We start from the raw sequence: 27978 nt of genomic DNA, 5'->3' as shown, positions 1-27978 counted from the left end.
TGTGGATCTCCACAGGAGGCAGGGCGTGCCTTGTGTTGACTTCAGGTTTCTTTTGTTCCTATGAGATGTTGCTGGTTTTTAGATATTTAATTTTTACATTTTAAAGAAAAGGGTCGAGGTGGGTAGACTGGACCTCTGTTCGTGTAAAATCATCCTTGCTTACAGAAAAGCAAGCCTCATTTTGGGCAGCTCACAGGAGCGGAGCTCTGGAACCTCTAAATTTTGTTCTGCTCCCCCCCCCCCAAAAAAAAAAAGAAAAAAGAAAAAGAAACCTTGCTTCTGGGCTCCAGAAGCCAGTTTGGTGTAGCAGTTAAGTGTGTGGACTCTTATCTGGGAGAACGGGGTTTGATTCCCCACTCCTCCACTTGCACCTGCTGGAATGGCCTTGGGTCAGCCATAGCTTTCACAATTGTCCTTGAAAAAGCAGTTGCAGTAAAAGCTCTCTCAGCCCCACCCACCTCACAGGGTGTCTGTTGTGAAGTGGGGGAGGTAAAGGAGGTTATGAACTGCTCTGAGACTGAGATTCAGAGTATAGGGCGGGATATAGGGCAGAATTCTTCTTCTTCCATTGTTCAACCCCACTGTGAGAATCTTGCTGAACGCTAAGGTTTGACAGACTTTCTAATATATTGAAATATATTTCTCCGATCAGAGAAATAACCCAAACATATCAAGCAGACAGATGGAAACCTTCATCATGCCGCTGTGGCCATGCAGGGGAAAGTAATTTTAGAAGTATGATGGGAGTAAGGTTTTGTTATAACCATTCAAATTCAAGAAACATTTGAAGGTAGATGCTGAGCTGGTACAATTTAGTACACCTTCCGGTGATGTCAGGAGTTTGTAGCAAATGCAAATGAGTTGTGCTAATGAGCTCCAGCACCTCTTTTTCTATGAAATGACACCTGCAGAAAAGTGACGCAAGTGACTACCCATCCTGCCCCACTGTAGCTCCAGGGGCTTTTGGTCACAGTGGTAGCTGAGCTGTGGCCGAGACTGGCCAGATCTTCGACTCCTCTGCTACTAAGTGCCAGTCTAAATTGTTTCTTCTTGCAGCGTTGGTGTTTGCTCCGTGCTTGACCCAGCACATTTTGATTTGGAAGTTCTCTCCATGGGAACTGAGTTTTACAAGGGAAAGAGGTAATAAAATGCCAAGTGGTTGGAACGGATGGCAGCGCATGCATTCAGATCATGTTTTGGAACAGGAATCAGGGCTGGCTCTGCCACTAGGTAAAGTACATAAGAACATAAGAGAAGCCATGTTGGATCAGGCCAATGGGCCATCCAGTTCAACACTCTGTGTCACACAGTGGCCAATATATGTGTGTGTGTATACACACACACAAACATATATACTGTGGCTAATAGCCACTGATGGACCTCTGCTCCATATTTTTATCCAATCCCTTCTTAAAGCTGGCTATGATTGTAGCTGCCGCCACCTCCTGTGGCAGTGAATTCCACACTTTGGGTGGCAGTGAATTCCCTTTGGGTGAAGAAGCACTTCCTTTTATCCGTTTTAACCCGTCTGCTCAGCAATTTCATCGAATGCCCACGAGTTCTTGCATTGTGAGAAAGGGAGAAAAGTACTTCTTTCTCTACTTTCTCCATCCCATGCATAACCTTGTAAACCTCTATCATATCACCCCGCAGTCGACGTTTCTCCAAGCTAAAGAGCCCCAAGCGTTTTAACCTTTCTTCATAGGGAAAGTGCTCCAAACCTTTAATCATTCTACTTGCCCTTTTCTGCGATTGCCTAGGCGATTGCCTAGGGCACCAGCCCTCTGGGGGTGCCAAATTGGGCACGCCCCCATGTGACTCAGTGACATTATCAGTGCAAGGGCCGGGCACCAGAAGTTAGCCTTGCTAGGGTGCCAGACAGTCTAGGGATTGATACATAACCGCTTGGCTGATTTTAATGGGAAGTGCAAATCCGGGTGTCTTCTCAGCCACTTTTTCTTCCCCATGCTGGGACTCTGTAACTTGCTTCTCTGGGAGAAGGAAGTTCCCAGTCTCTCAAATCAACAGAACAACAGTTAGAGTCCAGGGGCACCTTTAAGACCAACGAAGTTTTATTCAAGGTTTAAGCTTTCATGTGCATGCACACTTCTTCAGACGCAGTGAAACAAGACTTCTTCAACTATTGCGTTACCATTTGGGGGGTTTATTTCCGGGGGGAGAAACAGGACATTGTATCTCCTTTGTCCCCAGACCAGAGAAATATATTTTAGTCAGCCATTCAAAATTACATTACAATCTACTATTCCAAATAAGAAATCAAATAAAGAGGATGTATAGACCAGGGGTGGCCAGACTTGCTTAACATAAGAGCCACCTAGAATAAACATCAGAGAACATCAGACATTGGGGAGGGACGGTGGCTCAGTGGTAGAGCATCTGCTTGGGAAGCAGAAGGTCCCAGGTTCAATCCCTGGCATCTCCAAAAAAGGGTCCAGGCAAATAGGTGTGAAAAACCTCAGCTTGAGACCCTGGAGAGCCGCTGCCAGTCTGAGAAGACAATACTGACTTTGATGGACCAAGGGTCTGATTCAGTATAAGGCAGCTTCATATGTTCATATGAACCGCAAGACATGAAAGCAGGCAGGAAGACAGATGGGAGAGGAAGAGGTGGAAAGCAAGCAACTCTAACTTTAAACGCACTCTCCAATGCACTTGGAAAAGTGATTTAAAGAGAGAAATGCCTTTTCCAAGCTGGTTGATGGGGCGGTGGGGGCTTTGAGAGCCACAGAGTATGTGTGAAAGAGCCACATGTGGCTCCCAAGCCGCAGTATGGCCACCCCTGGTATAGAGCTTAGAACATAAGAACATAATAGAAGCCATGTTGGATCAGGCCGATGGCCCATCCAGTCCAACACTCTGTGTCACACAGTGGCCAAAAAAATTATATATATAATTTTTTTGACCACTGTGTGACAGAGTGTTGGACTGGATGGGCCATATACATACATGTATATACATACATACACACATATATATACACACTGTGGCTAATAGCCACTGATGGATCTCTGCTCCATATTTTTATCTAACCTTCTAGGGGATTGGTGAGATAGATGAGGCTCAATTGGCTGAATTGAACCACTGATAGGCTCAAAGTTATCCAGTAAGCTTCCATGGCAGAATGGCCCAGAGACTAGCATAGAAATTACACCAGCATTGCTGAGGCTGCTTGTCCCTGGTCACAGATGGCCCACCACAGTGCAGTTTAAACCAAATACTGCTTCAGAAGTTGATGTGTGTGAATGGAACGGGTGGGGGTGGGGTGGTTTCAACCCCTGCCAGTTTGGAATGGGGGTGGGGGTATCCACTGCAGACATGTTGTCTCAATTGCATGTTAGAACACATTCCTACCCTGCATGCAGAACTCTAGCACCCAAGGGAGGGTGAGTGTTCCGCCTCCCTTGTTTTGTCCTGCTCTGTTGACAGGCTTATGTTCTCTTTGGGAGAACATAAGAGAAGCCAGGTTGGATCAGGCCGCTGGTCTATCCAGTCCAACACTCTGTGTCACACAACAGCCAAAAAACCAGGTGCCATCAGGAGGTCCACCAATGGGGCCAGAACTCCAGAAGCCCTCCCACTGTTGCCCCCCACCCCACCCCAAGCACCAAGAATACAGAGCCCCAGACATAACTCTCAATCCCTTGTGGCTAACAGCCACTGATGGATCTCTGCTCTATGTTTATCCAATCCCCTCTTGAAGCTATCTATGCTTATAGCTGCAGCCGCTTCCTGCAGAAGTGAATTCCACATGTCAGTTACCCATTGGATGAACAAGCACTTCCTTTTATCTCTTCTAAGCGTACTGCTCATTAATTTCATTGGGTGCCCACCAGTTCCTGTATTGGGAGAGCAGGAGAAAAATACTTCTTTCTCTACTTTCTCTGTCTCATGCATGATCTTGTAAACCTCTATCATGCCACCCCTCAGGGGTCCTTTCTTCAAGCTAAAGAGTCTTTACCTCTTTAGCCTTTCTTCATAGGGAAGGGTGCTTTATCCCCATAATCTAGGGTTGCCAGCGGGGGATGGGGAGGAGCTGATCCTGGCTGGAACACTCCTAGAGATTTGGGCATTGAGCCTGGTGAGAACAGGGCCCTCAATGCCATAGATCAGGGGTCCTCAAACTACGGCCCGCGGGCCAGATGCGGCCTGCTGAGGACGTTTATGCGGCCCGCCGGGTTATGGCAAAATCAGACCGGAAGTGACATTCGACCTAAACTCGCGTTAGCAACGCACACTTCCGGCACTGCGCTAAGGCGGCAGAGACAGAGTGTGAGGTGATACCGAGGTGAGGTGAGTTCCCAGGCCGGGGTGTGTGGTGTGGGGGAAGGGAGAGAGATGCAGAAGACGGAGAACTGACGGCCCGCGGCCTTGTACAGTAACGGCAGTCCGGCCCTCCAACAGTCTGAGGGACAGTGAACTGGCCCCCTATTTAAAAAGTTTGAGGACCCCTGCCATAGATGGAGCCCACACCCTAAGGCAGGAGTGTCAAATGTGTGACCCAAGGGCCAGGTCAGGCTCCCGGAGGACTCCTATCAGGCCTGCAAGCACCTCACTGTCATCTGCTTCCTTCTCTCTCACTTCCTTCTGCATCACAGCTGGCTTTGCCAGGCTTGCTCAATCGCACAGGAGCTACAGAGCAAAGCCTCTGTTTTCTACATTGGCTGACCAGCATGTGAAGCAATTTATGTATGAAAGCTCACAATGCCCAGTCATTTCATGTGTCCCCCTGGGTCTTAGGCTCAAAACACTAAGCATGAGATTTCTGTAATCAAAAGTAGGTTTGCAACTTACAGATACACACCAGAACAACACCTGGTCAGCCTACTCGAAATTGCTACAGCACAGACATTGTCGCTAGATTTTGATGCAATAATTCAGCGCAAGAGGTGTCAGTTATCAGAAACTGTTAAATAAGCAAAATATTGCAAGAGCGCTAATCATTTAAGCATGCTTAAAGTTTTTAAAAAATCTTTAATTGTGTTTGTCTGCGTCCTTTATAAAGTTTATATCTCTGCTACCTGGCATTACATTTTATGACACACATAAAATGTCTCATTTGTGTCAGATCCAGCCCTCATAACAAATGAATTCAACACCACAGCACTAAGGCAGGGGTCTCCAACCCCCCAGTCCATGGACCAGTACTGGTCCGGGGCCTATTAGCAACCGGGCTGTGAGTTGTATAATTATTTCATTATATATTACAATGTAAGAAGATGACGACACTGGATTTCTATCCTGCCCTCCATTCTGAGATTCAATCTCCTTTCCCTTCCTCCCCCACAGCAGACACCTTGTGAGGGAGGTGGGGCTGAGAGAGGTGTCCCAGAAGCTGCCCTTTCAAGGACAACTCCTACGAGAGCTATGGCTGACCCAAGGCCATTCCAGCAGGTGCAAGCGGAGGAGTGGGGAATCAAACCTGGCTCTCCCAGATAAGAGTCCACACACTTAATCAGAACACCAAACTAACAAAAATAAAGTGCACACTTGTAGCATCCAAAAGCCATCGTGCCCCCCCCCCCTCCGCCCCCGGGGAAAAACTGTCTTCCACAAAACCTGTCCCTGGTGCCAAAAAGGTTGGGGACCGCTGCATTAAGGCATCCATCTTCTCCAGGGGAACCGATCTCTGCAGTCTGGAGATGAACCGTAATTCTGGGGGAATCCTCAGGTCTCACCTGGAGGCTAAAACCTGCAGGCATCCCAGCCAGCAAAAGCCAGAAAAGAGAGAACAAGAAACGGCGACGGAATGCGCATTCCATCGCGGTTCCTCCTTCTCTCTCCCCTGGAGGCTGGCACCCCCTATCTTCAGGATTTGGGTTGCCCCTTTCCCAAATGCTACACAGCACGAGGCGGCCCCTTCCAAAACTGAGAGGGGTGTAATCCCCCCCCTCCAAAAAAATCCCATCTTCCCCTGCAGCGCTGGATAGGGGAAGCGCCTTTTCGCCCCCGCGCTCACAGGAGGCCTGGAGCCTCTCTGGAGCGCCCCCGGCAGGGGACGAGGCGACAGCTCCCCCGCCGTCTCAACTCCGCCCTCGGAGCCGGGAAGCCCGCCCAGGCCCGGCCGAGAGGCCCCGACGGGCCGCCCCTTTCCTTCTCCTTCTCCTCCTCCCCGCGTCGCTGTCGCTCTCTCCATTCCGCTGCGCGTTTCGTAAGCCCGGGGCGGCCGGAGGCATCGGGGCATGGCGGGGCTTGCTGCAGCCGCCGGTGAGTTCTGCGGCCCGGCCCGCTTCGGGTGTCTCCCTCGACCTTGCCCTGCCCTAGACTGACGCCCCGTGGCGGCCTTGAAGGGGAAAGCGTCCTCCCGGCCCTTCCCCGGGAGAGAGTCAGGGGCGCGCGTGCAAAGCGCCCCACGTAGTTGGCCACCCTAGCCGCACGCGCATGCACCCGCACACACACACACAGTGTGATGCGGCGGCTAAAAAGGCAAATGCAGTTTTGGGCTGTATCAACAGAAGTCTAGTGTCCGGATCACGTGAAGTGATGGTGTCGCTTTACTCTGCTCTGGTGAGACCTCACCTGGAGTGTTGTGTTCAGTTTTGGGCACCACGTTTTAAGAAGGATATAGACAAGCTGGAACGGGTCCAGAGGAGGGCGATGAAGATGGTGAGGAGTCTGGAAACCAGGTCCTATGAAGAAAGGTTGAAGGAGCTGGGCATGTTTAGCGTGGAGAGGAGGCGGCTGAGAGGTGATATGATCACCATCTTCGAGTACTTGAAGGGCTGTCATATAGAGCAGGGGTGGCCAGTGGTAGCTTTCCAGATGTTTTTTGCCTACAACTCCCATCAGCCCCAGCCAGCATGGCCAATGGCTGGGGCTGATGGGAGTTGTAGGCAAAAACATCTGGAGAGTTACCGTTGGCCACTCCTGATATAGAGGATGGTGTAGAATTGTTTTCTGTGGCCTCAGAAAGTAGGACCAGAACCAATGGGTTGATATTAAATCAAAAGAGTTTCCGGCTCAACATTAGGAAGAACTTCCTGACCTTTAGAGTGGTTCCTCAGTGGAACAGGCTTCCTCAGGAGGTGGTGGGCTCTCCTTCCTTGGAGGTTTTTAAGCAGAGGCTAGATGGCCATCTGACAGCAATGAAGATCCTGTGAATTTAGGGGGAGGTTTTTGTGAGTTTCCTGCATTGTGCAGGAGGGTTGGACTAGATGACCCTATAGGACCCTTCCAATTCTATGATCCTTTGACACTCCCGCGTCCTCTGGGGCTTACTCCCAAGTAGGTGCGTATGACTCTTTGCGGGGTTCCACTTGGAGCTGGTCGGAGCGCCTGCACGCTGGCCTTTTGACTTTGGCCAGGAGCTCAGGGTGGTGCCATGGGGCTCCCCCTCCGTTTTCACAGCAATCCCACGCGGCAGTTTGAGGCTGTGCACATGGCCAAGCAGGGCACCCAGAAAGCTTCACGGCCAAGAAGTGGGGATTTGAACTCGTGTCTCACGTGAACCTGTGTGAAACTGAGCCAAAGGTAGGGATGCCAGCCTCCAGGTGGAACCTGGGGATCCCTGGGAATTAAACTCATCTCCAAACTACAGAGATCAGTTTCCCTGGGGGAAAGTATGGGTGCTTTGGAACATGAAGTCTATAGCATGGGACCCCACTGAGGTCCCTGTTCTCACCAAGCCCCATCCCCAAATCTCCAGGAGTTTCCCCATCTGGATCTGGCAACCCCCCCCCCTCCGTAATGCCCCATCCCCTTTTCCTCTGCCTGTCAGGCCGTCTGGGGGTGGGAGCAGCAGGGGAGAACAATATACATTGCGCTCAGCTAAGGAGGAGGAAAAGGTTGGATTTATACCCTGCAGGCCTCAGATTCAGCAGGAGCTCAGAGGAGTGCAGCTTCTGAACCTTTCTGAGAGTTCCCCCTCCTCCTCCTCCTGCTCCCCATTGACCTTCTCAGCTGCATAACAATCCCTGGATTAGGAGAGCAGGCAACCAGCTAGCCACCAGGGGCTTTGCCAGTTTGGTGTAGTGGTTAAGTGTGCAGACTCTTATCTGGGAGTACTGGGTTTGATTCCCCACTCCTCCACTTGCACTTGCTGGGATGGCCTTGGGTCAGCCATAGCTCTGGCAGAGGTTGTCCTTGAAAGGGCAGCTGCTGTGAGAGTCCTCTCAGCCCCACCCACCTCACAGGGTGTCTGTTGTGGGGGAAGGAGATAAAGGAGATTGTGAGCTGCTCTGAGACTCTTGAGTGGAGGGCGGAATATAAATCCAATGTCGTCTTCTTCCAATGTCTTCTTCTCACCCCCAGCAGCCCTCACTAACCCCTGGAGAAGCCTACACCACCCTTTCTCTACTTCTTATGTGATTTTGGGCGGCGGGTGGCTTGCTGGCTTTTTGACTGGGAGGGGCAGCCAAGGAGAGCCCCAGGTGAGCGAGGCCTGGGCTCTCCTTTCTTGTGTCAGGTTGCTTTTAGCTGGGGGGGGGCAGCGGGATATGCCAATGAGCTCTGCTAATGAGCTCCATCCGTGATACCTTGCCCTTCACTAGGAGCCCCAGAGTTTCCCCTACTGCCGTAACTAGAGGTGCTGAGGATGGAACCTGGGACATCTTGGCCCTGTTCAGATGCACAGTATAATCAGATGTCACTGCTGTTTCCTTCCGGATTTAAAGTGGCTGATCAGACAGCAACATCTGCCTCCCGGTATTAACTCGTGGTAGCCCTTCTCCCCCCCCCCCCCAAATCCTTCTCGGAACCAGATTATTTTACCTGCTCCTTTGCGGTGTTTTTTGAGTTCTCTGATTTCACCTCGTGGTTTTCTCCGTCTGGATAGTTCTGCTGCGACATTAACCAACTTCCGGATGTCTGAAGGCTGTCCCAGAGCAAAAGGAGCCTCAGAGATCTGGTTTACGGCCGCCATTTTGTTTTTACTACTTAGCAATATGCGCATAACTGCATAATTACTTAACCTATGTGCATGCGCATAATGCACGCATGCACATAATGCATGCATGCACGTAATGCACACATGCACATAATAGCGGAGGGAAAAAAGAACTGCTTGGTGCCTTCGTGTGGACGGCAGAAGACGGTTTTCACCGCGGAGTGATTCAAATTGCAGTATGGCAGTCTGATCGATAACATCCGGAACGAAGATATTCAGAACAGAACCGGGCCAGTTTAACACGGACTCAACACGCTGCGTGAACAGGGCCCTCATGTGTCAAAAACGGAATCTGGGACCCTTAATTTCCAAAACAGTTGCTCTGCCCCTGCTGAGGTGGAGCCCGGGATCTCCCAGTTGATCTGCAGATCGCAGAGATCTGTTTCCCTGGAGGAAGTGGCTGCTGTGCAGTGCTGGCTTAAACACTGTGGAGGCCCCTCGGGAGTCCGAATCGCAGGGGGCCCCTTGCAAATTATCTTGGGGTATTTTTGTAGCAAAGCTCCGGGGGAGAGGCAGAGAGGGGCAAACTTGGCAACGACGCCAAGAGCAGCCACACCGAGCAAATTGGGCAAAGAGCGACGCAGTTGCTGGCTGGGCATGCAGGTTCTGAGGGCTGCAAAGCAGGGGGGAAACTGGGCTTGGGGAGCCAGCCCAGCGGGGCCCATAGGCATTACCTACTTGGCCTTATTGTTAATCCAGCCCTTCTGCTGTGGAGGGTGGACTCCTACGGCATCATGCCCTGCTGAGGCTCCTCCCCAACTTCACCTCCCAAAATTTCCTGGTATTTCCAAACCCAGAACCGGCAACCCAGATGCCGGTCTGTGATCTCTAATCGCAATACTGCTCTGCCGGGTCGGCGTTTTGGTACACTGCCCCGCCCCCCAACAAACTCTTTGTGTGTGTGTTTTTTCCCCCCTAGGTAAAGTTACTAGGCTTCTGGACCGAAATGCCTTTCCCGTTTTGCAAATGACAAAAGCGACCCGGTGGCAGATCCACAGGAGGCTGTGCGCAAAACCTCAAGACAGCAGTGCTCCAAAGCCAAGCAGTGAGTCTTCAGGTAAGGCAGAATCAATTGCCCTTGATAAAATGCATGAGATCAGGGCCGGCCCTGCCTAGGTGACCGTCTAGGGCACTGACCTTCTGGGGGTGCCAATTTGAGTGCCCCCATGTGACTTGGTGACATTATCAGTACGGGGGGGGGGGGCAGCAGAAGTTAGCCTTTCCTAGGGTGCCAGACAGTCTGCACAGGCTCAAACTTACTCTGAAGTAAGCCTTGCTGGGTTCAGGAGGGATCTACCCCTAGCTTAGTGTGTATAGGATTTCAGCTGTGGGCTGGGTTGTGTTGATAACAGTTTGTTGGAAAGCTGCTCTTCACCAGGTAGACATAGTGAGCCTCCCCTCCCCTGCCCTGTTCCACCATGGTCAGTAGTTTAGCCGGCTTTGCAAGCTTCAGTGTGCTGGCTTCGAAAAAGTTAATACACGTTAATTAGAACATTCTGTAATAAACAATTTTTATTAGTAACATATGGTAGCAAAACTATATCTACATCTTATAAAGACTTAAAAAAGAGAAATTCTTCTACCCCATATCTTTCTTTCCCCCCACCCCTCCCCCCGTTACTTGACCCCCGCCAGTGTTATTTACTTAAAAAAAACACAAATATTAAAGGTAACTAACTATTAAAAAACCAAAAATTATACTTTTGTTTTTTAAAAAAAATAAAAAAACTTAATCATTATCAAAAATTGTCCAATGTCCTTTTATTTTCCACTCTTTTTCTACGTATCTTCTGAACTTCTTCCACTCCAACTTAAAAAGCTCCAAATTATAGTCTCTTAATTTTCTTGTTATTTTGTCCATTTCACTCCATGACATAACTTTTATAATTCAGTCCCATTTCTCTGGTATTTTTTCTTGCTTCCACAGCTGTGCATACAATGTCCTAGCAGCTGAGAGCAAGTACCATATTAAAGTTCTATCTTCTTTTGGAAGTTAATTAGAACATTCTGAACCTGCTTTTCTTCCAGTTTGAGAGCCGGTTTGGTGTAGCGGTTAAGCGTCTGGACTCCAGTCTGGGAGAACCAGATTTGGTTCCCCACTCCCCCCCACACACATGCAGCCGCTGGAGTGACCTTGTGGCAGTCACAGTTCTCTCAGAACTCTTCTCTCAAGAGCAGCTCTCTCAGCCCCACCTACCTCACAGGGTGTCTGTTGTGGGAAGGGGAAAGGAAAGGAGATTGTAAGCTGCTCTGACACTCCTCGTGAAGAGCAGGGTATAAATCCAATCTCCTTCTCCTCCTCCTTAGCTGAGTGCAGTGTACGTGGTTCTCCCCTCTTTTATGTTCATAGCAATTCTGTGAGGTAGGCTAGGCTGAGAGAGAAAGACTGATCCACAGTAAGTTTCATGGATTCGAACCCGCTTCTCCCCAGTCTACTGGGCTATGTTGACTGAGGCAGGGTCCCTGCTGTGAGACGAGAAGATTTCATCACGGAGGAAGTGGCTGCTGTTGTGAAGTTATCAGCCTCACATTGCTTGATCCAGGCTAGCGTCGCGGTTGTGAGATCTGTTCCTGAGGGCTAGCAGCACTAGCTGTCAGCGGCAGAGTGGACAGAGAATCTTGCGGCATCTTGAAGATGAACTTTTGTCAGCTACAGAACACTTCGACAGGTGCATGAAATGCTGCATTCTGTTGGGAGGAATATGTACAACCAAAGCTGCAAACAGCAAGGGGGCTTATTGAAGGAAAAGGTCAGGAGTTTCCCAGAAAAAAGGGGTGTTACAATAGATCAAGGGTGCCAGACTTGCTTGACATAAGAGCCACATAGAATAAACGTCAGATGTTTGAAAGTTGCAAGACAGAAAGGAAGAGTGGGAGGGAGGGAGTGGTGAAAAGAAAGCAACTTTAACTGTAAATACATTCTGCAAGCTGCTTGCTGACTTGGTTTGGAGAAGTGATTTAAAGAGAGAAATGCCTTCTCCAAGCCAACCCACGGGAGAAGGTGGTAAAGGGAGTGTAAGTTGCTCTGAGACTGATTCAGAGAGAAGTTTGTTGCTGTTGTTCGGTCGCACAGTCAAGTTTGATTCTTTGCGACCCCATGGACAAAGTCACGCCAGGCCCTCCTGTCTTCCACCATCCTCCAAAGTCTGCTCAAATTCGTGTTTGTTACATCAGTAATGCTGTCCAGCCATCTCCTCTTTTGCCGTCCCCTTCTTCTTTCGCCTTCTGTCTTTCCCAGCATCAGGATCTTCTCCAGGGAGTGCTCCCTTCTCCTTTGGTGGCCAAAGTATTTGAGCTTCAGCATCTGACCTTCCAGGGAAGAGTCAGGGTTGATTTCCCTTAGGACTGACTGATTGGATCTTCTTGCAGTCCAAGCGACTCTCAAGATTCTTCTCCAGCACCACAGCTCAAAAGCATCTATTCTTCTGCGCTCGGCCTTCCTTATGGTCCAGCTCTCACAGCCATACGTTACTACTGGGAATACCATCGCTTTGACTATACGGGCTTTTGTTGGCAGGGTGATGTCTCTGCCAGCAAAAGTCCATAGTCAAAGCGATGGTAGAAGGGCAGGGTATAAATCTGTGGTCTTCTTCTTCTCTTCCTTCTCCTCCTCCTCTAAATTTGAGTTCCCATGGCACCTTAGAAAACAACAAGATTGGGGGGTGGGGTGGTAATAACCTTTCAAGAATCAAGGTATCTGCTGACGGAAGCTTTGACTCTTGAAAGCTTATATCCCCCCAAATTTTGCTGTTTTCTTAGGATGGTCTTCAGCACCAAAGTGGGGGTTTGTTCTAAGCCTGACGCAGCCACAACATTTGCTGTCCTGGCCTGTGCACTTCCTTTGGAGTAACCAAACCGGCCCTGCTTCCTTGTTCCTGCATGAGCAGAGCAGAGGCGTGAGTAAATTTCATTGAGACCAGCCCGGAGCCAGTGGGAACCAGCTAGCTTCCCTCCCCGAGGCCTCTTCTCCTGGCAGACGATCAAGGGCAGCTGCTGGATTTCCTTTCCCCGTCCATTTTAGCAGCTCACTCTTCTAGCCCGGCTGGGTCAAGGTCGTTTCCTGCTTTGAGCCAGGTCAGCTCGTGGTGGAGATTAGCAAGGTGGCTGTTTGGGGCATCACAGGGTGAGGAGGAGTGGAGGGGGTGGGACTTTGGGGGCAGGCGTGGCTTGCATCCTGCTGCCCCAGTCCAAAGCACACTGCATGGGCAGTGCTGTCAGGGTGGTTCACCCTCCACTGGAGTCCCAGCCACCAACTACCCCATAGATGGCTTGGAGAAGGTATTTGTTTCTTTAGATCACTTCTCCAAGCCAAGCCAGCCGGCAGCTTGGAGAACGCATTTAAAGTTAACGTTGCTTGCTTTCCACCTCTCTCTCCATCCCACCTGCATCTATCTATCTACCTACCTACCTACCCACCCTCCCCCCTTCCTGCCTTCTGACTCTCAAACATCTGATGTTCATGTCTTGCGGCTCTCAAACATCTGCCTTTATTCTTTGTGGCTCTTACATTAAGCAAGTTTGGGCAACCCAGGTATAGCTTGATCTCATCAGATCCTGGAAGCCAAGCAGGGTCAGTACGTGGATGGGAGACCACCAAGGAAGACTCTGCAGAGGAAGGCCATGGCAGAGCACCTCTGCTTGCCTTGGAAGCCCCATGCTGGGATTGGCACGTTGGCTGCAATTTGACCACAAATCTGTATATAATTATGGTGATCAAGCAGAGTCTGGTTGATGTAGTTAATGTTTGAGCAGAAAGTCTAAACGGTCAGTAATAAGTCTATGTTTTATTCTTCGTCAGTGTTTTATAACATCCCATTCTGAAGGCTCTTGGGTTTTGTTGTATTTTAGAGGCTTGGTGCTCTGCAAGGCATGCCTTTATCCTTGCTGAAACTTCCTTGCTGTTAGGCAGCCCTCCAAAACGTACTCAGTGGAAGATTTATTTACCAATGAATTTAAGCCCCGCGGCGCAGAGTGGTAAAACTGCAGTACTGCAGTCGGAGCCCTCTGCTCACGACCTGCGTTCAAGCCCGGCGGAAGCTGGTTCAGGTAGCCGACTCAGCCTTCCATCCTTCCAAGGTCGGTCAAATGAGTCCCCAACTTGCTGGGGGGAAAGTGTAGAGGACTGGGGAAGGCGATGGCAAACCACCCCGTAAAAGGTCTGCCGTGAAAACCTTGTGATGCGACGTCACCCCAGAGTTGGAAACGACTGGTGCTTGCACAGGGGACTACTTTTGCCTACCTATGGCAGGATAGCTTTTGGAGCTCTTTCAAGCCAAAATTGTTGGACTTGGTTAATATGTGTGTGGGGGTGGGGGGGAAGGTGCTTCCAGGCGCCTGTGGTATCCTCTGCCCACAATCCTGTCCTATCAGTGAGCACTGTGGGTTGCTTTTATGAGGCCTTCAGGTGCACGGACGATGGACCCTGTCAGACATTGCGTCGCCCAGGAAATGCCTGTGTGACCGCGTTCTGCTCTGCGGTCGTAATCTGGATTAAAAATATGCCTGCTGGGTGGGAAAAAAATAGCAGTTTTCCCAGGCGACAAACAGCACAGTCCTAATCCGAGTGATGCTCTTCAAAGTCCGGCGAAGGCAGCGGTCTTAGAAGCGAGTAACCCGACCTGGGACTGCATCGAAAGTGTTTTGAGTTTTCCTTCGACAGCCAAGGGTGGCTGGGTTCCCGCAGCAAAGAGTTAACAAGCATTCTTAAAAAAAAAAAAAAAGCGGGAAGGCCCTTGCTTGTGACACAGTAGCTGCTGTGGGAATTGTATTGGCCTTTCCCATCCGGTGAAATCCCTTTTCTCTCTCATAAAAAAATTAAAAATCTGTCCAGTTTCCAAAACAGCACAGCTGGAGTTCTCTTCACATCACTGCAGCTGGAAATGGCCTTTAAACGCGTTCTTTAAGTGCCGGTCTTCAGCCTTGCTTTTTTGTTGTTACAGTGCTAACACTTCTTATGGGCAAAATGGTGGTTAAAAGTGGTCATGCCTACTAGACATTGATTTAATAGGGAATTTATTGATCTAATAGGGAAAACATTGCTCTCTCTTCCCCCATTTTATCTTCACCTCTAGGACTTTTTTTGTAGCAAGAACTCCTTTGCATATTAGGCCACACCCCCTGATATAGCCAATCCTCCTGGAGCTTGCAGTAGGCCCTGGAAGAAGAGCCCTGTAAACTCTTGGAGGATTGGCTACATCAGGGGGTGTGGTCTAATATGCAAAGGATTTCCTGCTACAAAAATAAAGCCTTGCTCACAACAACTCTGTGAGGTGGGTTAGGCTGAGAGGGGGTGAGCACCCCAAGGTCACTCAGCCAGCTTGTTTGTTTATTAGATTTCTTTATTTGCCACTCACCCAAAGGGTATCGCAGCAACTTACATGAAAACTATATGAATAAGTTAAAAATAACTTTAAAACAAGCAGACAATGTGAAATATTGACATTAAAATGTTGAACAATTAAAATAGATGGTGGCTAGCGTCCTACAGTTCACAAACAACCCAATCATGGATTACCCTCTAAAGGCCAGCCTAGACAATCTGGTCTTCCATGCCCTGCAGAAATGAAACAAGTCCAATAGGGATGGGTATAACCTGAGAATGCATTCCCCAGGTCAGGGGCCACAACTGAGAAGGCCCTGCCCCGGTGACAGCTAACTGAGCCATCCTGGGGCCAGGCACCTGCAAGAAACCCCTAGAGAATGACCAAAGGAGTCCTATGATATTAAAACATAAGTCTCATCCTCAGAACCACATAGTTCAATGAAAGAGCCTTAGAGAGCCAGTTTGGTGTAGTGGTTAAGTGCACGGACTTTTATTTGCGAGAACCACTTGTAGCTGCTGGAATGGTCTTGGGTTAGCCATAGCTCTTGCAGGAGTTGTCCTTGATATGGCAGCTGCTGTAAGAGCTCTCTCAGCCCCACCCACCTCACAGGATGTCTGTTGGCGGGGGGGGGGGGAGTAGATAAAGGAGTTTGTGAGCCGCTCCGAGTCTCTGAGATTCAGAGTATAGGGTGGGATATAAATCAAATATCTTCTTCTAGACTGTGGGCACAATACTTAGGGAAAGGTTAATAAGATTGGCATTAAATTGCTGATGGCAGCATTACAGACCCAGAGAGAGTGTGAAATAGCAAGAAAATTAGAAGATACACTGCATTTCACCACACAAGTTAGAAGAGAAGGGGGTTGTAATGGGAGGGGTGGTGCCGTAAGAGCTTCCGTGGCAGTGTGGAAATTCAGACTTTCATCTCCCAATAGGGCTGGTGTCAGCAGGGCTTCTGGCAGAGCCTGCAGTCCCTGGTCACCCACCAGCTTGCCGGCACTCCGTGTCCTGCACTCCCAGCTCCCTGGGCAGTGCCTGGGAAGAGCGTGTGATTTGTGAGGGTCCCAGCAGCGGCACTCTTAGCAGGACATACCTCACAGTGCCCTTCAGAACACACCATGCAGGTGCTTGTGGGGAGGGGTTATGAGCATGTATGGGAAGGGGGCCAAAGTAGGTGGGGGCAGGAAGGGAGGTGTGAGTTGGGATCCTGGCATTGGGTGTAGGAAGAGAGGGTGGCCCTGAGAACTTTCTGGCTAGGGCCCATCAAGACCTGGAGCCAGCCCTGTTTCCCAGCTCCCAGGGCAGCTTCTGGGAGAGCTCTCTAAGCCCCACTTACCTCACAGGGTGTCTGTTGTGGGGGAGGAAGGGAAAGGAGATTGTAGGCCACTCTGAGACTCTGTCCTTGAAAGGGCAGCTTCTGGGGGAGCTCTCTCAGCCCTACCTACCACACAGGGTGTCTGTTGTGGGAGAGGAAGGGAAAGGAGATTGTAGGCCGCTCTGAGACTCTGTCCTTGAAAGGGCAGCTTCTGGGGGAGCTCTCTCATCCCTACCTAGCGCACTGGGTGTTTGTTGTGGGGGAAGAAGGTAAAGGAGATTGTAGGCCACTCTGAGATTCAGAGTGGAGGGCAGGGCATAAATCCAATATCTTCTTCAGTATCTAATCCAACTTTAATCACCACACCAGTTGGCTCTCGAACCCAGACAGTCTGCTGTGGTTGTATGCAGTGTACCCTCTAAGCTGAGTTTTTTAGCTTCTGGCTCACCCATTTTTGTCTTAGCTCAGGAAGGATGGCCCCAGAGCAAACTAATATATGCAGTAGCTCACAACTTTAATGCCAGTAGCTCACAGAGTAGAATTTTTCTCACAAGACCACAGCCTAGAGGGAATATTGATTGTATCCACCCCCTCCTCTCTCATAAGTCAGCCTCTTCTCTGTGACACACTGTACGAGGTGTGTTCTCTCCACCCAAAACCCGTGCAGCAAAGTCCCCTGCTTTGGTGGCACTGCCGGCAATTGTGGCGCCAACCTGGTCTGGCTCAGCATCACTCAGGTGCCACATTTTTGTCCCACGCTTTCCGCAGGCCCCTTCAAAGTTCCAGGATACAAGCCCAACAACTGGGACAAGAAGATTTTGGTCTGGACGGGCCGTTTCAAGAAAGCAGAAGACATACCAGAAATCATGTCGTAAGTGCCCACTTTTGCGCCCACCTCGAGTGTCTCTTTACTGAAAAGGGCGGGCGGGGGGGGCAGGGAGAGGCCAGCTGCCCCGGGCACCCACAAGGTGGAGCATCCGCTCTGGTATGTTGGTTCATATCACCTGTTGGGAGTGGACCAAATACTGTGGCTTTCCACCCTTCAACCCTTAGTGCCATGGCTTATTTATTTATTGGATTTTTAAAAATTTCACCCTCCCCAAAGGGGTATTTTTGTAGCAGGAGCTCCTTTGCATATTAGGCCACTCCCCCCTGATGTAGCCAATCCTCCAAGAGCTTACAGGGCTCTTAGTGCAGGGCCTACTGTAAGCTCAAGGAGGATTGGCTGCATCAGGGGGTGTGGCCTATGCAAAAGAGTTCCTGCTACACAAAAAGCCTTGGGTTCAGGACAGATTGCAATAGAGTCAGAGACTCGTTATAATAAATTACAATAGATTAAAATCATTAAAACAGTAAAATTCAGAAGGTAGCAGCAATTGCAGGGGGAAAACTCTATTACAGAAAAAAAAAACCCTTCGCCTCTCTCTTTCCTCTGCCCCTGTTGGAAGCTGCCCCCCGCCCCAGAAATGTCCAGAAATCTGAACAAGTACTTTTTTTAATGAGATGCCACTGGGGTTTGTAATTTGTTTTAGTCTAACTGATCTTATCAATCTACATGTGTGCATTTTTATTTCTCTGTTGTGCGTCATCCAGAGCCAGGCACCAGCCGAGATGGGGTGATACATTAAGTTGAACGAACAAACGAATATTAAGGCCGTGTGGGTGGAGTCTGTGGGTGCGCCGGCAGATTGGGAATTTACGTAGAGTTAAACAGGAAGCCCGTTCGATTCGTCAGCATCGATCATTGTAAAAGAGCTGGTCATCACGGAATTCTGCATACTCCCCTGCGCCAGCCGTCTGCCGCATCAGCATTCCCACCTACTTGAAATACTTGGGTTCTTTGCGGAGACGGCGTTTGAAAGGGTGCGGAGGGAGGGTCCCCGGAATGGTTTTCTCTCAGGAGGATAGTTGCGTGCGGCCAGGTTTGTGAGCCTTCTGGATCCTGTGCCCTTGGGCTCCCAACTCCTGGAACTACAACTGATGATCAGACAACAGAGACCGGTTTCCCTGGAGAAAATGGCTGCCTTGGAGGGTGGACTCTATGGCATTTTACCCCACTGGGGTCCCTCCCCTCAGGAACCTGGATTTGGCACCCCTAGTCCCCTGGCCTGTAGCCATGAGGTGGGGTGGGGGGGCTGTGGGGCACTGCCCCCTGACTCCCAGGGAACCATCCAGGGTGTAGCTTCCTTTTTTCCCCATGGCTGAGCCAGCAAAGCATCATCAGTGGCAGCTAGGGTTGCCAAGTCCAATGGAAGAAATAGATGGGGACTTTGGGGGTGGAGCCAGGAGACTTTGGGGGTGGAGCCAGGAGATGTTAGGGGTGGAGCCAATATCTAGGCTGTGACAAGCGCCGGAGGTTCCCGCGCCGCAGCCGCACTGTCCCTCCCTCCTCCTCCCGCTCATTCTCCCCGCCCCTCGGCGGCCGCCTGAGGCTGAAGGCCTGGGTGAAGCAGGTGGCGCGGGCATGGAGAGTGGGGCCGGGGGCTCGGGGGCCTCCTCCTCGGCCACCAGCGCTGCCGCGCGTGGAGAAGCGGGGCTGTGCTGCAGAGCTCCCTCACCGCCCTGGGCCGCGCCTGGCTCCGCCGCCTCCGCCGCGCCCGTCCTCCTCACCGCGCTCCTTCTGCCCCTCTGCTGCGCCTCTGTGCGTAGAGAGCGGGGCTGTGCTGCGGAGCTCCCTCAGCGCCCTGGGCCGTGCCTGGCTCCGCCGCGCCCATCCTCCTCGCCGCGCTCCTGCTGCGCCAACGCCGCTGGCCAGACCCTCGGCCGACAGCTCCTCCGCCGCCGCCTCCTCCTGCTGCTGGGCGCCGGCAGGCCCGCCGCCTACGGCCTCACTGGGCGGGGAAGGGGCAGCGGCGGCGGCTCGCCATTTCCCCCCTCTCCCCCCGCTTCCATTTTTGGGGGGAGCGGGGGAAGAGGGGGGAAATCCTGGGGTCCCCCGCCAGGGCGGGAGGGTTGGGACCCCTAGTGGCAGCCGGAGCCGGGAGAGCTGAGCAGGGCACGGGGCACTGCGGCTGCAAAAACAGCAGGTGGAGAGGAGGGAGGCGGAGGAGCAGGAAGTGGAGGAAGCCACGCGGAAAGGGGCGGGGAGGGGCGGATGGAGCTGCTGGCTGTGTAGCACCGGGGCGGGGAGCAGGGAGGGAGGTGGAAGGAAGAAAAGCCCTGCTTGCAGGTAAGGTGCAGTCCCTTCTTGACTCCAGAGTTTTAGGGTCGGCTGCCGCGGCTTGGTCACATTCAGAGCCTCCAGCTTTTGCCCTGACTCCAGCAAGCTTCTGAGAAGCGGGAAGCCCCACAATGGGTGGGAAAAGGTGCCCTCTGCTGATTTTAAAAGCCCCCCCCCCCCAGCTTTTTAAATCCTGGCTACGGCCCTGCTGCTGAGGCGTTTCTTGAGCTATTCTATAGCATTTCATCTGGCTTGTGTCCAGACCAAAGACCTCTCCCACCCTGCAGGGCCGTTTGCTTATATGACCTTCCCCAGCCTCCAGATGGGACCCGGGGATCTCCCGAAATTACAGCTCACCTCCAGCCTACAGAGATCAGTTCCCCTTTCACAAAAATGGATGCTTTGGAGGGGGGACTCTGTGGCACTGTACCCCGCTGAAGCCCCTGTCCTCCCCAGGCTCCAGCCCCAAATCTCCAGGAGTTTCCCAACCTGGATGACAATTATGAAGATGATATTGGATTCATACCCTGCCCTTCTCTCTGAATCTCAAAGTGACCTGCGATCTCCTCTGCGAGGGAGGCGGTGAAGTGATTTAAAGAGACAAATGCCTCCTCCAAGCTGGCTACCTGTGGCTTCCAAGCTGCAGTTTGGACACACCTGCTTTAAGAAGAAGAAATTGGATTTATATCCTGCCCTGTGCTCTGAATCTCAGTGGCTTACAATCTCCTATATCTTCTCCTCCCACAACAGACACCCTGTGAGGTGGGTGGGGCTGAGAGAACTCTCCCAGAAGCTGCCCTTTCAAGGACAACTCCTCCAAGAGCTATGGCTGACCCAAGGCCATTCCAGCAGCTGCGAGTGGAGGAGTGGGGAATCAAACCCGGTTCTCCCAGATAAAAGAGTCCGTGCACTTAACCACTACACCAACCTGGCTCTAATAACCCTACCCTCCCACCCCCTTACAGTAGTTGGGGGGCAGGAGGCTGGCAACTGCTCCTCACCTCAAGACAGAAGCTTCTTTTAGCAGTCCCAAGTAGAGTTATTCCTCTGTAAGCCCACTGATTTCAAGTGGGGAAGCTCCGCATCAGATTGCATTGTCTTTCTGCACTGCTTTGGTCCGTGTGGCTGTTGCCCAGCTGTCCATCCATCTTGCTCCAAGGGAGATTGGACAGTGTTGGTTTTGCAGAGTCTCTTCCAAAGCCTTCCCCCCTTAAGTGAGTGTCTGTCTGCTGCCCAGTTAATTATGCTGAGGCCTCTTCCGAGCTGGGCTGGGAGCTGCTTGCTTGGCCACGGGGAGCAGACGTGGCTTTAAAAAAGGAACGCAAACTTGTAGAACCGGTCAGCTCTTGGCTTCTTATCTTCTTCAGCCATTTCCCCGAAAAGCTGAGAAAGAGGGGTGACAACATACTATGCAGGAAGGGCAGGGGCAGAAAGGTCTCCTTTTAAGCTGGTTTTCAGACTCTCAGATCACTTCCTTGTTTTACTGAGAGTCAGGGGTCATTTCATAGAAAAAGAGGTACCAGAGCTCATTAACACAACTCATTTGCCTGTGCCGCACACCCCTGACATCACCAGAAGGTGGACTAAATTATATCAGCTCAGCATCTACCTTAAAATGCTTTTTAACATTATAATGGGCATAATAAAACCTTATTCCCATCATACTTATTAAATTCCTTTCTCCTATGCGACTGCAGTGGCTTGATGATTTCCATCTATCTTCTTTATATGTTTTGGTTATTTTCCCATTTCTGTGGAGAAAATTGTTTAGAAAGTTTGTCAAATCTTAAGAGTTCAGCAAAATTCTCACGGAGGGGTTTGAACAATGGAGCCCATAAGCAATTATTAGGGAGGGGGTAAGAAAGAAAGAGTACAATAAAATTTAGAGGTTCCAGAACTCCACTCCTGTGAGCTCCTGCCCAAAATGAGGCCTGTTGTGACTCGAGGTGAGAGAAGCAATTCCAGTTGAGGTGGAAATTCAGGCATGTCTGCGGTAGGGGAAGGATTTTGCTTTGCCCTGCTGTTTCTGGGCTTCTTGAAGAGGCTAAAGACATCAGAAAAGCCATGCTGGATTAGACAAGTAGTCCGTCTACTCCGACATCCTGTCTCACACAGTGGCCAACCATCCTCTTCTAGCAGGGTTTGCATGCTGGGAAAAACAGAAACTCCTGTGTTATTCAAGGAGCCTCTTAGACTCCTTGGAATACGGTCCCTGTTTGCTCGTTTATGGTAGGAGACCCCAGGCAGTTGCTCACCAATTCTCGGCTTATCAGCAGGCAGAAACGGGGGCTAAAGGAAAATAAGGCCTTGTCTACTTACAGGAAGTTCTGACCATAGAGTTTCTGGTAATTTTTAGAGCTACCCTTTTTCACTTTGGGGTAGTTCTAGGAATTGTCAGAAACTCTGTGGTCAGAACTTCCTGCAAATAGACAAGCCCTTTTTCTTTTTAACTTTTCTCCTGGGATTCTGCCCCACCCACTGTCCTGCCGGGCACTGACTTTGTAGGAGTACCTGGTGCCATATTAAAGAGGAGTCTCTTGTCATTTAAAGACCTGGAAGGCTTTCCATGAGTCATCCCAGTTATTTTGTTTGCTCAGCTCCTGACCACGTCAGTGGAGCTGGTATAGAACTTCAAGTGTACACTGCTAATAGACAAGGCCTTGTTTTTCTTTTAAAATTTTTTCTCCTGAGATTCTGCCCCACCAACCACTCTTTCGCCAGTTGCCAGGTGCACTGAGTGGCAACCTTACGTTGTAGGAGTATTGGGTGTCATATTAAGAGGAGCCTCTTGTTGTTTAAAGGCACAAAGGCTTCCCATAGGGGTGGCCAAACTCACATAGAATAAATGTCAGATGTTTGAGAGCCGCAAGATATGAATGACGAAGGAAGGAAGGAAAATAGATAGGGGAGGGAGAGGTGGAAAGAAAGCAACTTTAAATGCATTCTACAAACCACTGGTTGGTTTGGCTTTGAGAACTAATTTAAAGAGATATGGTGGGGGCTTAAATCACTTTGCCAAGTCAAGCCAGTTGGAGAATGCATGTAAAGTTAAAGTTGCTTTCTTTTCACCTCTCCTTTTGTCCTCTCCCCATCTATTTTCCTTCCTCCCCACATCTGATGTTCACGTCATGTGGCTCTCAAACATCTGACATTTATTCGGTGTGGCTCTTGCATTAAGTAAGTTTGGCCACCCCTGGTCTAAAGCAACAGAACAAACTTTGAGTCCAGTGGTACCTCTAAGACCAGCAAAGTTTTATTCAAGGTATAAGAGCTTTCCTGTGCAAGAATAATACTTTGGATACATTGAACCAGAGTCACAAACTATTACATACTTCAATGTATCCGAAGAAGTGTGCATGTACAGGACAGCTTATACTCAGAATTAAGACTTCGTTGGTCTCAGGGCTGTAGCCAGAATTTGGAAGGTCAGGGGGTATTTACATTTTTTCGGAGGGCACTGATGCCCCCCCAGCGCCCCACACGACTTTCCCTCTAGTTGCTCTCCCTCTCTGACGCCCTCCCCTCCCACCAAATTGCTTAGGCCAGGGGCAGAAGCAGTGCAGGCAACCTGTCGGAGTTTACGGACCCGCTGATCAGCTGTTTTGTGGGCCCTTTAACTAGGTGGGGGAGCTGGGGGCTGCTTTCGCTGCTGGCTCCCCTTCCCCCACTGTTTTAATCCAGAAGTAAATTCATTTGTCACGGTGGAGCTTTTGAACCAAGCACATTTTCACGGAGAAAGCAACGTCAAATTCTGCCTAAAAGCGGTCTTCTGCCCCAAAGTGGTAGCTGCCTGGTTTAATCGTTGCTTTTCAGTCTTAGGTTTATGTACACAGGTAAGTTTCAGGGTTTGTTTGCTTTCTAACCTGGTGGTGTCTTTTTAAAGAGAGAGAGAAGGATTTTATTCCGGCAAAAACTTTTGTGGATGCCAGAGCGTTTAAAGAAAAGGGCCAATTCACAAAAGTTTAAGACTAGACTAAAATCCTGGCACTTGAGAAAAATAAGATGCTTCTGTTCTAGCTTTCATGGATATCAGAGCATCATCTGCTGGCTCAGAGCATCCTTAAACACGTTCCGAAACTGCTGACAAAATCACCTTCATTCACTTGATTGGGGTTTGGGGGGAGTGCAAAAAGAGATGGAAGGGGGGAGAGGAGCCTGCCGGGGAAAGAGTAGGATTTTTAGAGAAGGAGGGAAGAAAAAAAATCAAGAAAATTTTTTTAAAAGGAGGGAGAAAATGAGAAAAGGAAAAGGAGAGGGGGTGGGAAGGCGGAGGAAGTAAAAGATGCTGAAGGAGAGGATGGAAGTGAGCAAGAGAAAGAAAGAAAGGAGGGCATTTGAAATGAGAGGAAGAAGCCAAGGTGAGAAAGAGGAACAGCTGACAGAAGGCGAAGAGGGGACCCATATACTTGATGGGGGTGGTCGCCAGGCTGTTGAGGCGTCCAGTAAGAGGCGCCTTGCTGGGGCAGGTTGCAAAAAAAAAAAAGTGGGTGCCTGTGTGACGCTTGGTGGGAACTACAGCCGCAGGCCTGCGAGAAGGGCCAGCAGCATGAGACTTGCCTGGGCAGGGTGGCAACAGAAAAAAACAGAGAGCAGCTGGCAGCCCTAGACTTGTCCTCCTTCCCTCACCCATCACGATGACCACAGCTTTCCCCGCCCCCCCACCTCCCTCTTCCATGCTGGGTACTGAAGCCACTCTCAGCACCCTGGGGGATTGCCACCTCTCACCTCCAGCTGCTGGGCCAGGCTGTACTGCTGCTCCCATGAAGCCCACTCAGCTGGGAAGGAGGCAGCTCAGTTTAACCTTTGAACCCCCTCTCCCCCCCCCCCGCCCCAACACATACACTCTCACAAAGGGCCCCGACACCTCCCTGCTAGTCACCCTGTGCCTCAGGCTCCACACACACACACACAAGGAAGTGCACCTCTCATGCTACACACACACACAGAAGCAAAACCTCTCATATTCCCCCCCCCCCCACAAAACCAGATGTGCCTGCTGAGGGGGAGATAAGCGAGCGAGCTGCTTCAACGAGTGTCAACAGGCCATACAAGGCATGAGGCTCCGAGCCTGCATTGCCGCCCCCCCCCCCCCCTTCTCCCAGCTTTCCCTTGTTTTCGTGGGGTCTCCTGCGCAATGGGGAAAAGCTCTGCACTCAGCCCTGGGAAGGGAAGGGAGTGAGCAAGCCCAAGACAGCTCAGTTTAAGGGAGAACCTTCAGATCCCACCCCCCCTACACTCACACACATGGCCCCACCGCCTTCCCCGCCAGTCACACTGTGGCTCTCAGAGTCCAAACATACACACAAAAATGAAAAGAGGAAAGGAGGCTGTCGGGTGCCGCTGTAGGGAGGGCAGCAACACTTCCCACCTTCTGCCCACAACCGGCCATGACCCGAGTCAGTGGGGGGGGGGGGCGCCAATTTTGCTCACCCCAAGGACCCGCGAAACAGTTGATTGGGGGGCCTTTTAACTCAGGCTGGGAGCTGGGGGCTGCTTCTGTTGGGGCCCTGCAGCACACGCTATTTTAATGGCGGGGAAGGGAGGGCTGCGGCTAGAGCAGCAGGGAGAGAAGATTCTCGTAGCCACCCTCGCTTCCTTCCTCACCACTAAAACAGCCAGCAGAGCCGGCAGCAAAAGCAGCCCCCAGCTCCCCCCACCACTTAAAGGGCCTGCAAAACAGCTGATCAGCGGGTCCTTTAACTCCAGTGGGAGGCTGGGACTGCTTCTGCCTCCTGCCTGCCAAATCACTCGTGGGGCCAGCAGCAGCCCCCAGAGCCATGGCAGAGGCCCCGGGGGCTGGTTGGGGCCTCCAGTCAGGGGGCCTCACCCAGAAGTCGGGGCTGTGCCCCCCACAGGCCGCCTCATAGCTATGGGCCTGGTTGGTCTTAAAGGTGCCCTGGGACTTTTTCTTAGGGTGACGCTGTCGCATTGGCTCTTTTTCAGGTTCGAAGTGGTTGATGCCGCGAGGACCAAGGTCCGCGTGAGGATGAGTTACCTGATGATCGCCTTGACCATCATCGGTTGTGTGGGCATGGTCATTTCAGGAAAGCAGGTGAGTGCAAAAAAAAGACTAACCAGAGAGGATTGTGAGACACTCCAAAGGGATCTGTCGAGGCTGGGCGAGTGGGCGTCGACATAGCAAATGAGGTTCAACATGGCCAAGTGCGAAGTAATGCACTTTAGGGCCAAAAATCCTAACTATAGATACAGGTTGATGGGGTGTGAACTGGTGGAGACTGACCTAGAGAGAGATCTTGGGGTCATGGTGGATAACTCACTGAAAATGTTGAGACAGTGTGCAATTGCAATAAAAAAGGCCAACACCATGCTGGGAATTATTAGGAAGGGAATTGAAAACAAATCAGTCAGTATCATAGCTCCTCTGTATAAATTGATGATGAAGCCTCATTTGGAGTACTAAGTACAATTTTGGTCACCACACCTTAAAAAGATATTATAGCATTGGAAAAGGTGCAGAAAAGGGCAACTAGAATGATTAAAGGGTTGGAACACTTTTCCTATGAAGAAAGGTTAAAACGTTTGGGGCTCTTTAGCTTGGAGAAATGTCAACTGAGGGGGTAACATGATAGATGTTTACAAGATGATGCATGGGATAGAGAAGGCAGAGCAAGAAATACTTTTCTTCGTTTCTCACAATACAAGAACTCGTAGACACTCAATGAAATTGCTGAGCAGTTGGGTTAGAACAGATAAAAGGAAATACTTCACTCAAAAGGTGATTAACACATGGAATTCACTGCCACAGGAGGTGGTGTGGCAGCTACAAACACGGACAACTTCAAGAGGGGACTGGATAAATAGATGGAGCAGAGGTCCATCAGTGGCTATTAGCCACAGTGTATTGTTGGAACTCTCTGTCTGGGGCAGCGATGTTCTGTATTCTTGGTGCTTCGGGTGGGGGGGGGGCAACAGTGGTAGAGCTTCTAGTGTCCTGGCCCCATTGGTGGACCTCCTGATGGCATGTGGCAGTTTTTTTGGCCACTGTGTGGCACAGTGTTTGACTGGATAGGCCATTGGTTGATCCAACATGGCTTCTCTTATGTTCTTAATCCCATTTAGTTCTTACATTCCTTTTGGTGTTGGTCTGTGGCTGCCAAATCAAGAAAAGGTGAAAGGCTGTAATGTCCTTTATTATGTTTGTGAAGCGCTTTGAATGCTCAAAAACATGATGTACGGGCTCAGTAGCATTAGCCCACAGACTTGTGGCACCCAAGTGCACATCATCCAGAACTCTGTCGTTGTGGGCTGAAGAGCCCTGTGATCGAATTGCCGTTCCCAGAAAGTCCTGTAGCCTGATTTGCCCCCTCTGCTCTTCTCTCACAGGCCGTTGCAAGAAACGAAACCCTCACGAGCCTGAACTTGGAGAAAAAAGCTCGCCTGAGAGAAGAGGCCCAGGGCGCCCTGGCCAAGCCCTAACCGAGAATGCCGGGACACAAGCCGTAGCTTTTCGTATTTCAGAAACAGAAAATAAATTATTTCGTAACTGACCCACACAGCTCCATTCCTTTCCAACAAGAACTTGGTATTTTGGTTGTGTCAGGAGCCCATTAATAGTGTGTAGCGGCAGCCGGACTTTGCACTGCCCTTCTGTTTACCTACGAGCACATTAATGTTCAAGGCCTTTGTAAAAAGTGTGTTATGCTGTCTACGCGGCAGGCCTGTAAAAGGTACTGAATTGATCTTGACTGGAGAAAAACGTGTGTTAAGCTGGTTTTGTTCTAACAAGAAGCAGAGACATCTTCTCCCTTTGTGTATTCCCTTATACTTAATGTAAACATGCAGTGACACAACAGTAAAGCAATATATATATATTACATTATAGCTTGTTTTGTAAGATTTTACCTGTAGAAGCTACCTTTTTGCACAGTAAATTGCAGTGACCGACATCTGCTTATTTTGGTGATGGTACAAATCCCTGACGTGCTTGCCACTGTCCCTAAGAATTTCAGAAGTCACTGTTTAGGACAGGGGTGTCAAATTCATTTGTTACGAGGGCCGGATCTGATGTAAATGAGACCTTGTCGGGCTGGGCCATGGATGTGATAAAATGTAATGCCAGGTAGTGGAGATATACACTTTATAAAGGACACAGACAAACACAGTTAAAGATTTTGTATCTCTCCTGAATGATTGAGGGAACTTGGCAAAGGAAGTTCTGGCTCTTTCCCTCCCTCCCCAGGGGATGAGGAGGGGGTGGAACCTCAGCCCGTAGAAGGAAAAGAGGCTTGGCTCAGTAGCTCTGCTGTGCGATCGCGAG

The 27978-nt window shown here is 50.4% G+C and overlaps 1 protein-coding gene across 1 annotated transcript; it reads left to right on the top strand.

The window, feature by feature from the left end:
- The first annotated feature begins 5965 nt into the window (after positions 1-5965).
- On the top strand, positions 5966-27535 carry FAM162A (family with sequence similarity 162 member A). The gene is made up of 5 exons (XM_060236839.1): positions 5966-6225; positions 9822-9959; positions 17309-17411; positions 25644-25752; positions 27045-27535. The coding sequence occupies exons 1-5, from the start codon at positions 6201-6203 to the stop codon at positions 27135-27137; spliced, it is 468 nt and encodes a 155-aa protein (XP_060092822.1). The 5' UTR covers positions 5966-6200; the 3' UTR covers positions 27138-27535.
- The last annotated feature ends 443 nt before the right edge of the window (positions 27536-27978 follow it).

This window comes from Heteronotia binoei, chromosome 4 (assembly GCF_032191835.1).
Source record: "Heteronotia binoei isolate CCM8104 ecotype False Entrance Well chromosome 4, APGP_CSIRO_Hbin_v1, whole genome shotgun sequence".
Classification (NCBI taxonomy): Eukaryota; Metazoa; Chordata; class Lepidosauria; order Squamata; family Gekkonidae; genus Heteronotia; species Heteronotia binoei.
This window is presented reverse-complemented; position numbering and strand designations above follow the sequence as displayed.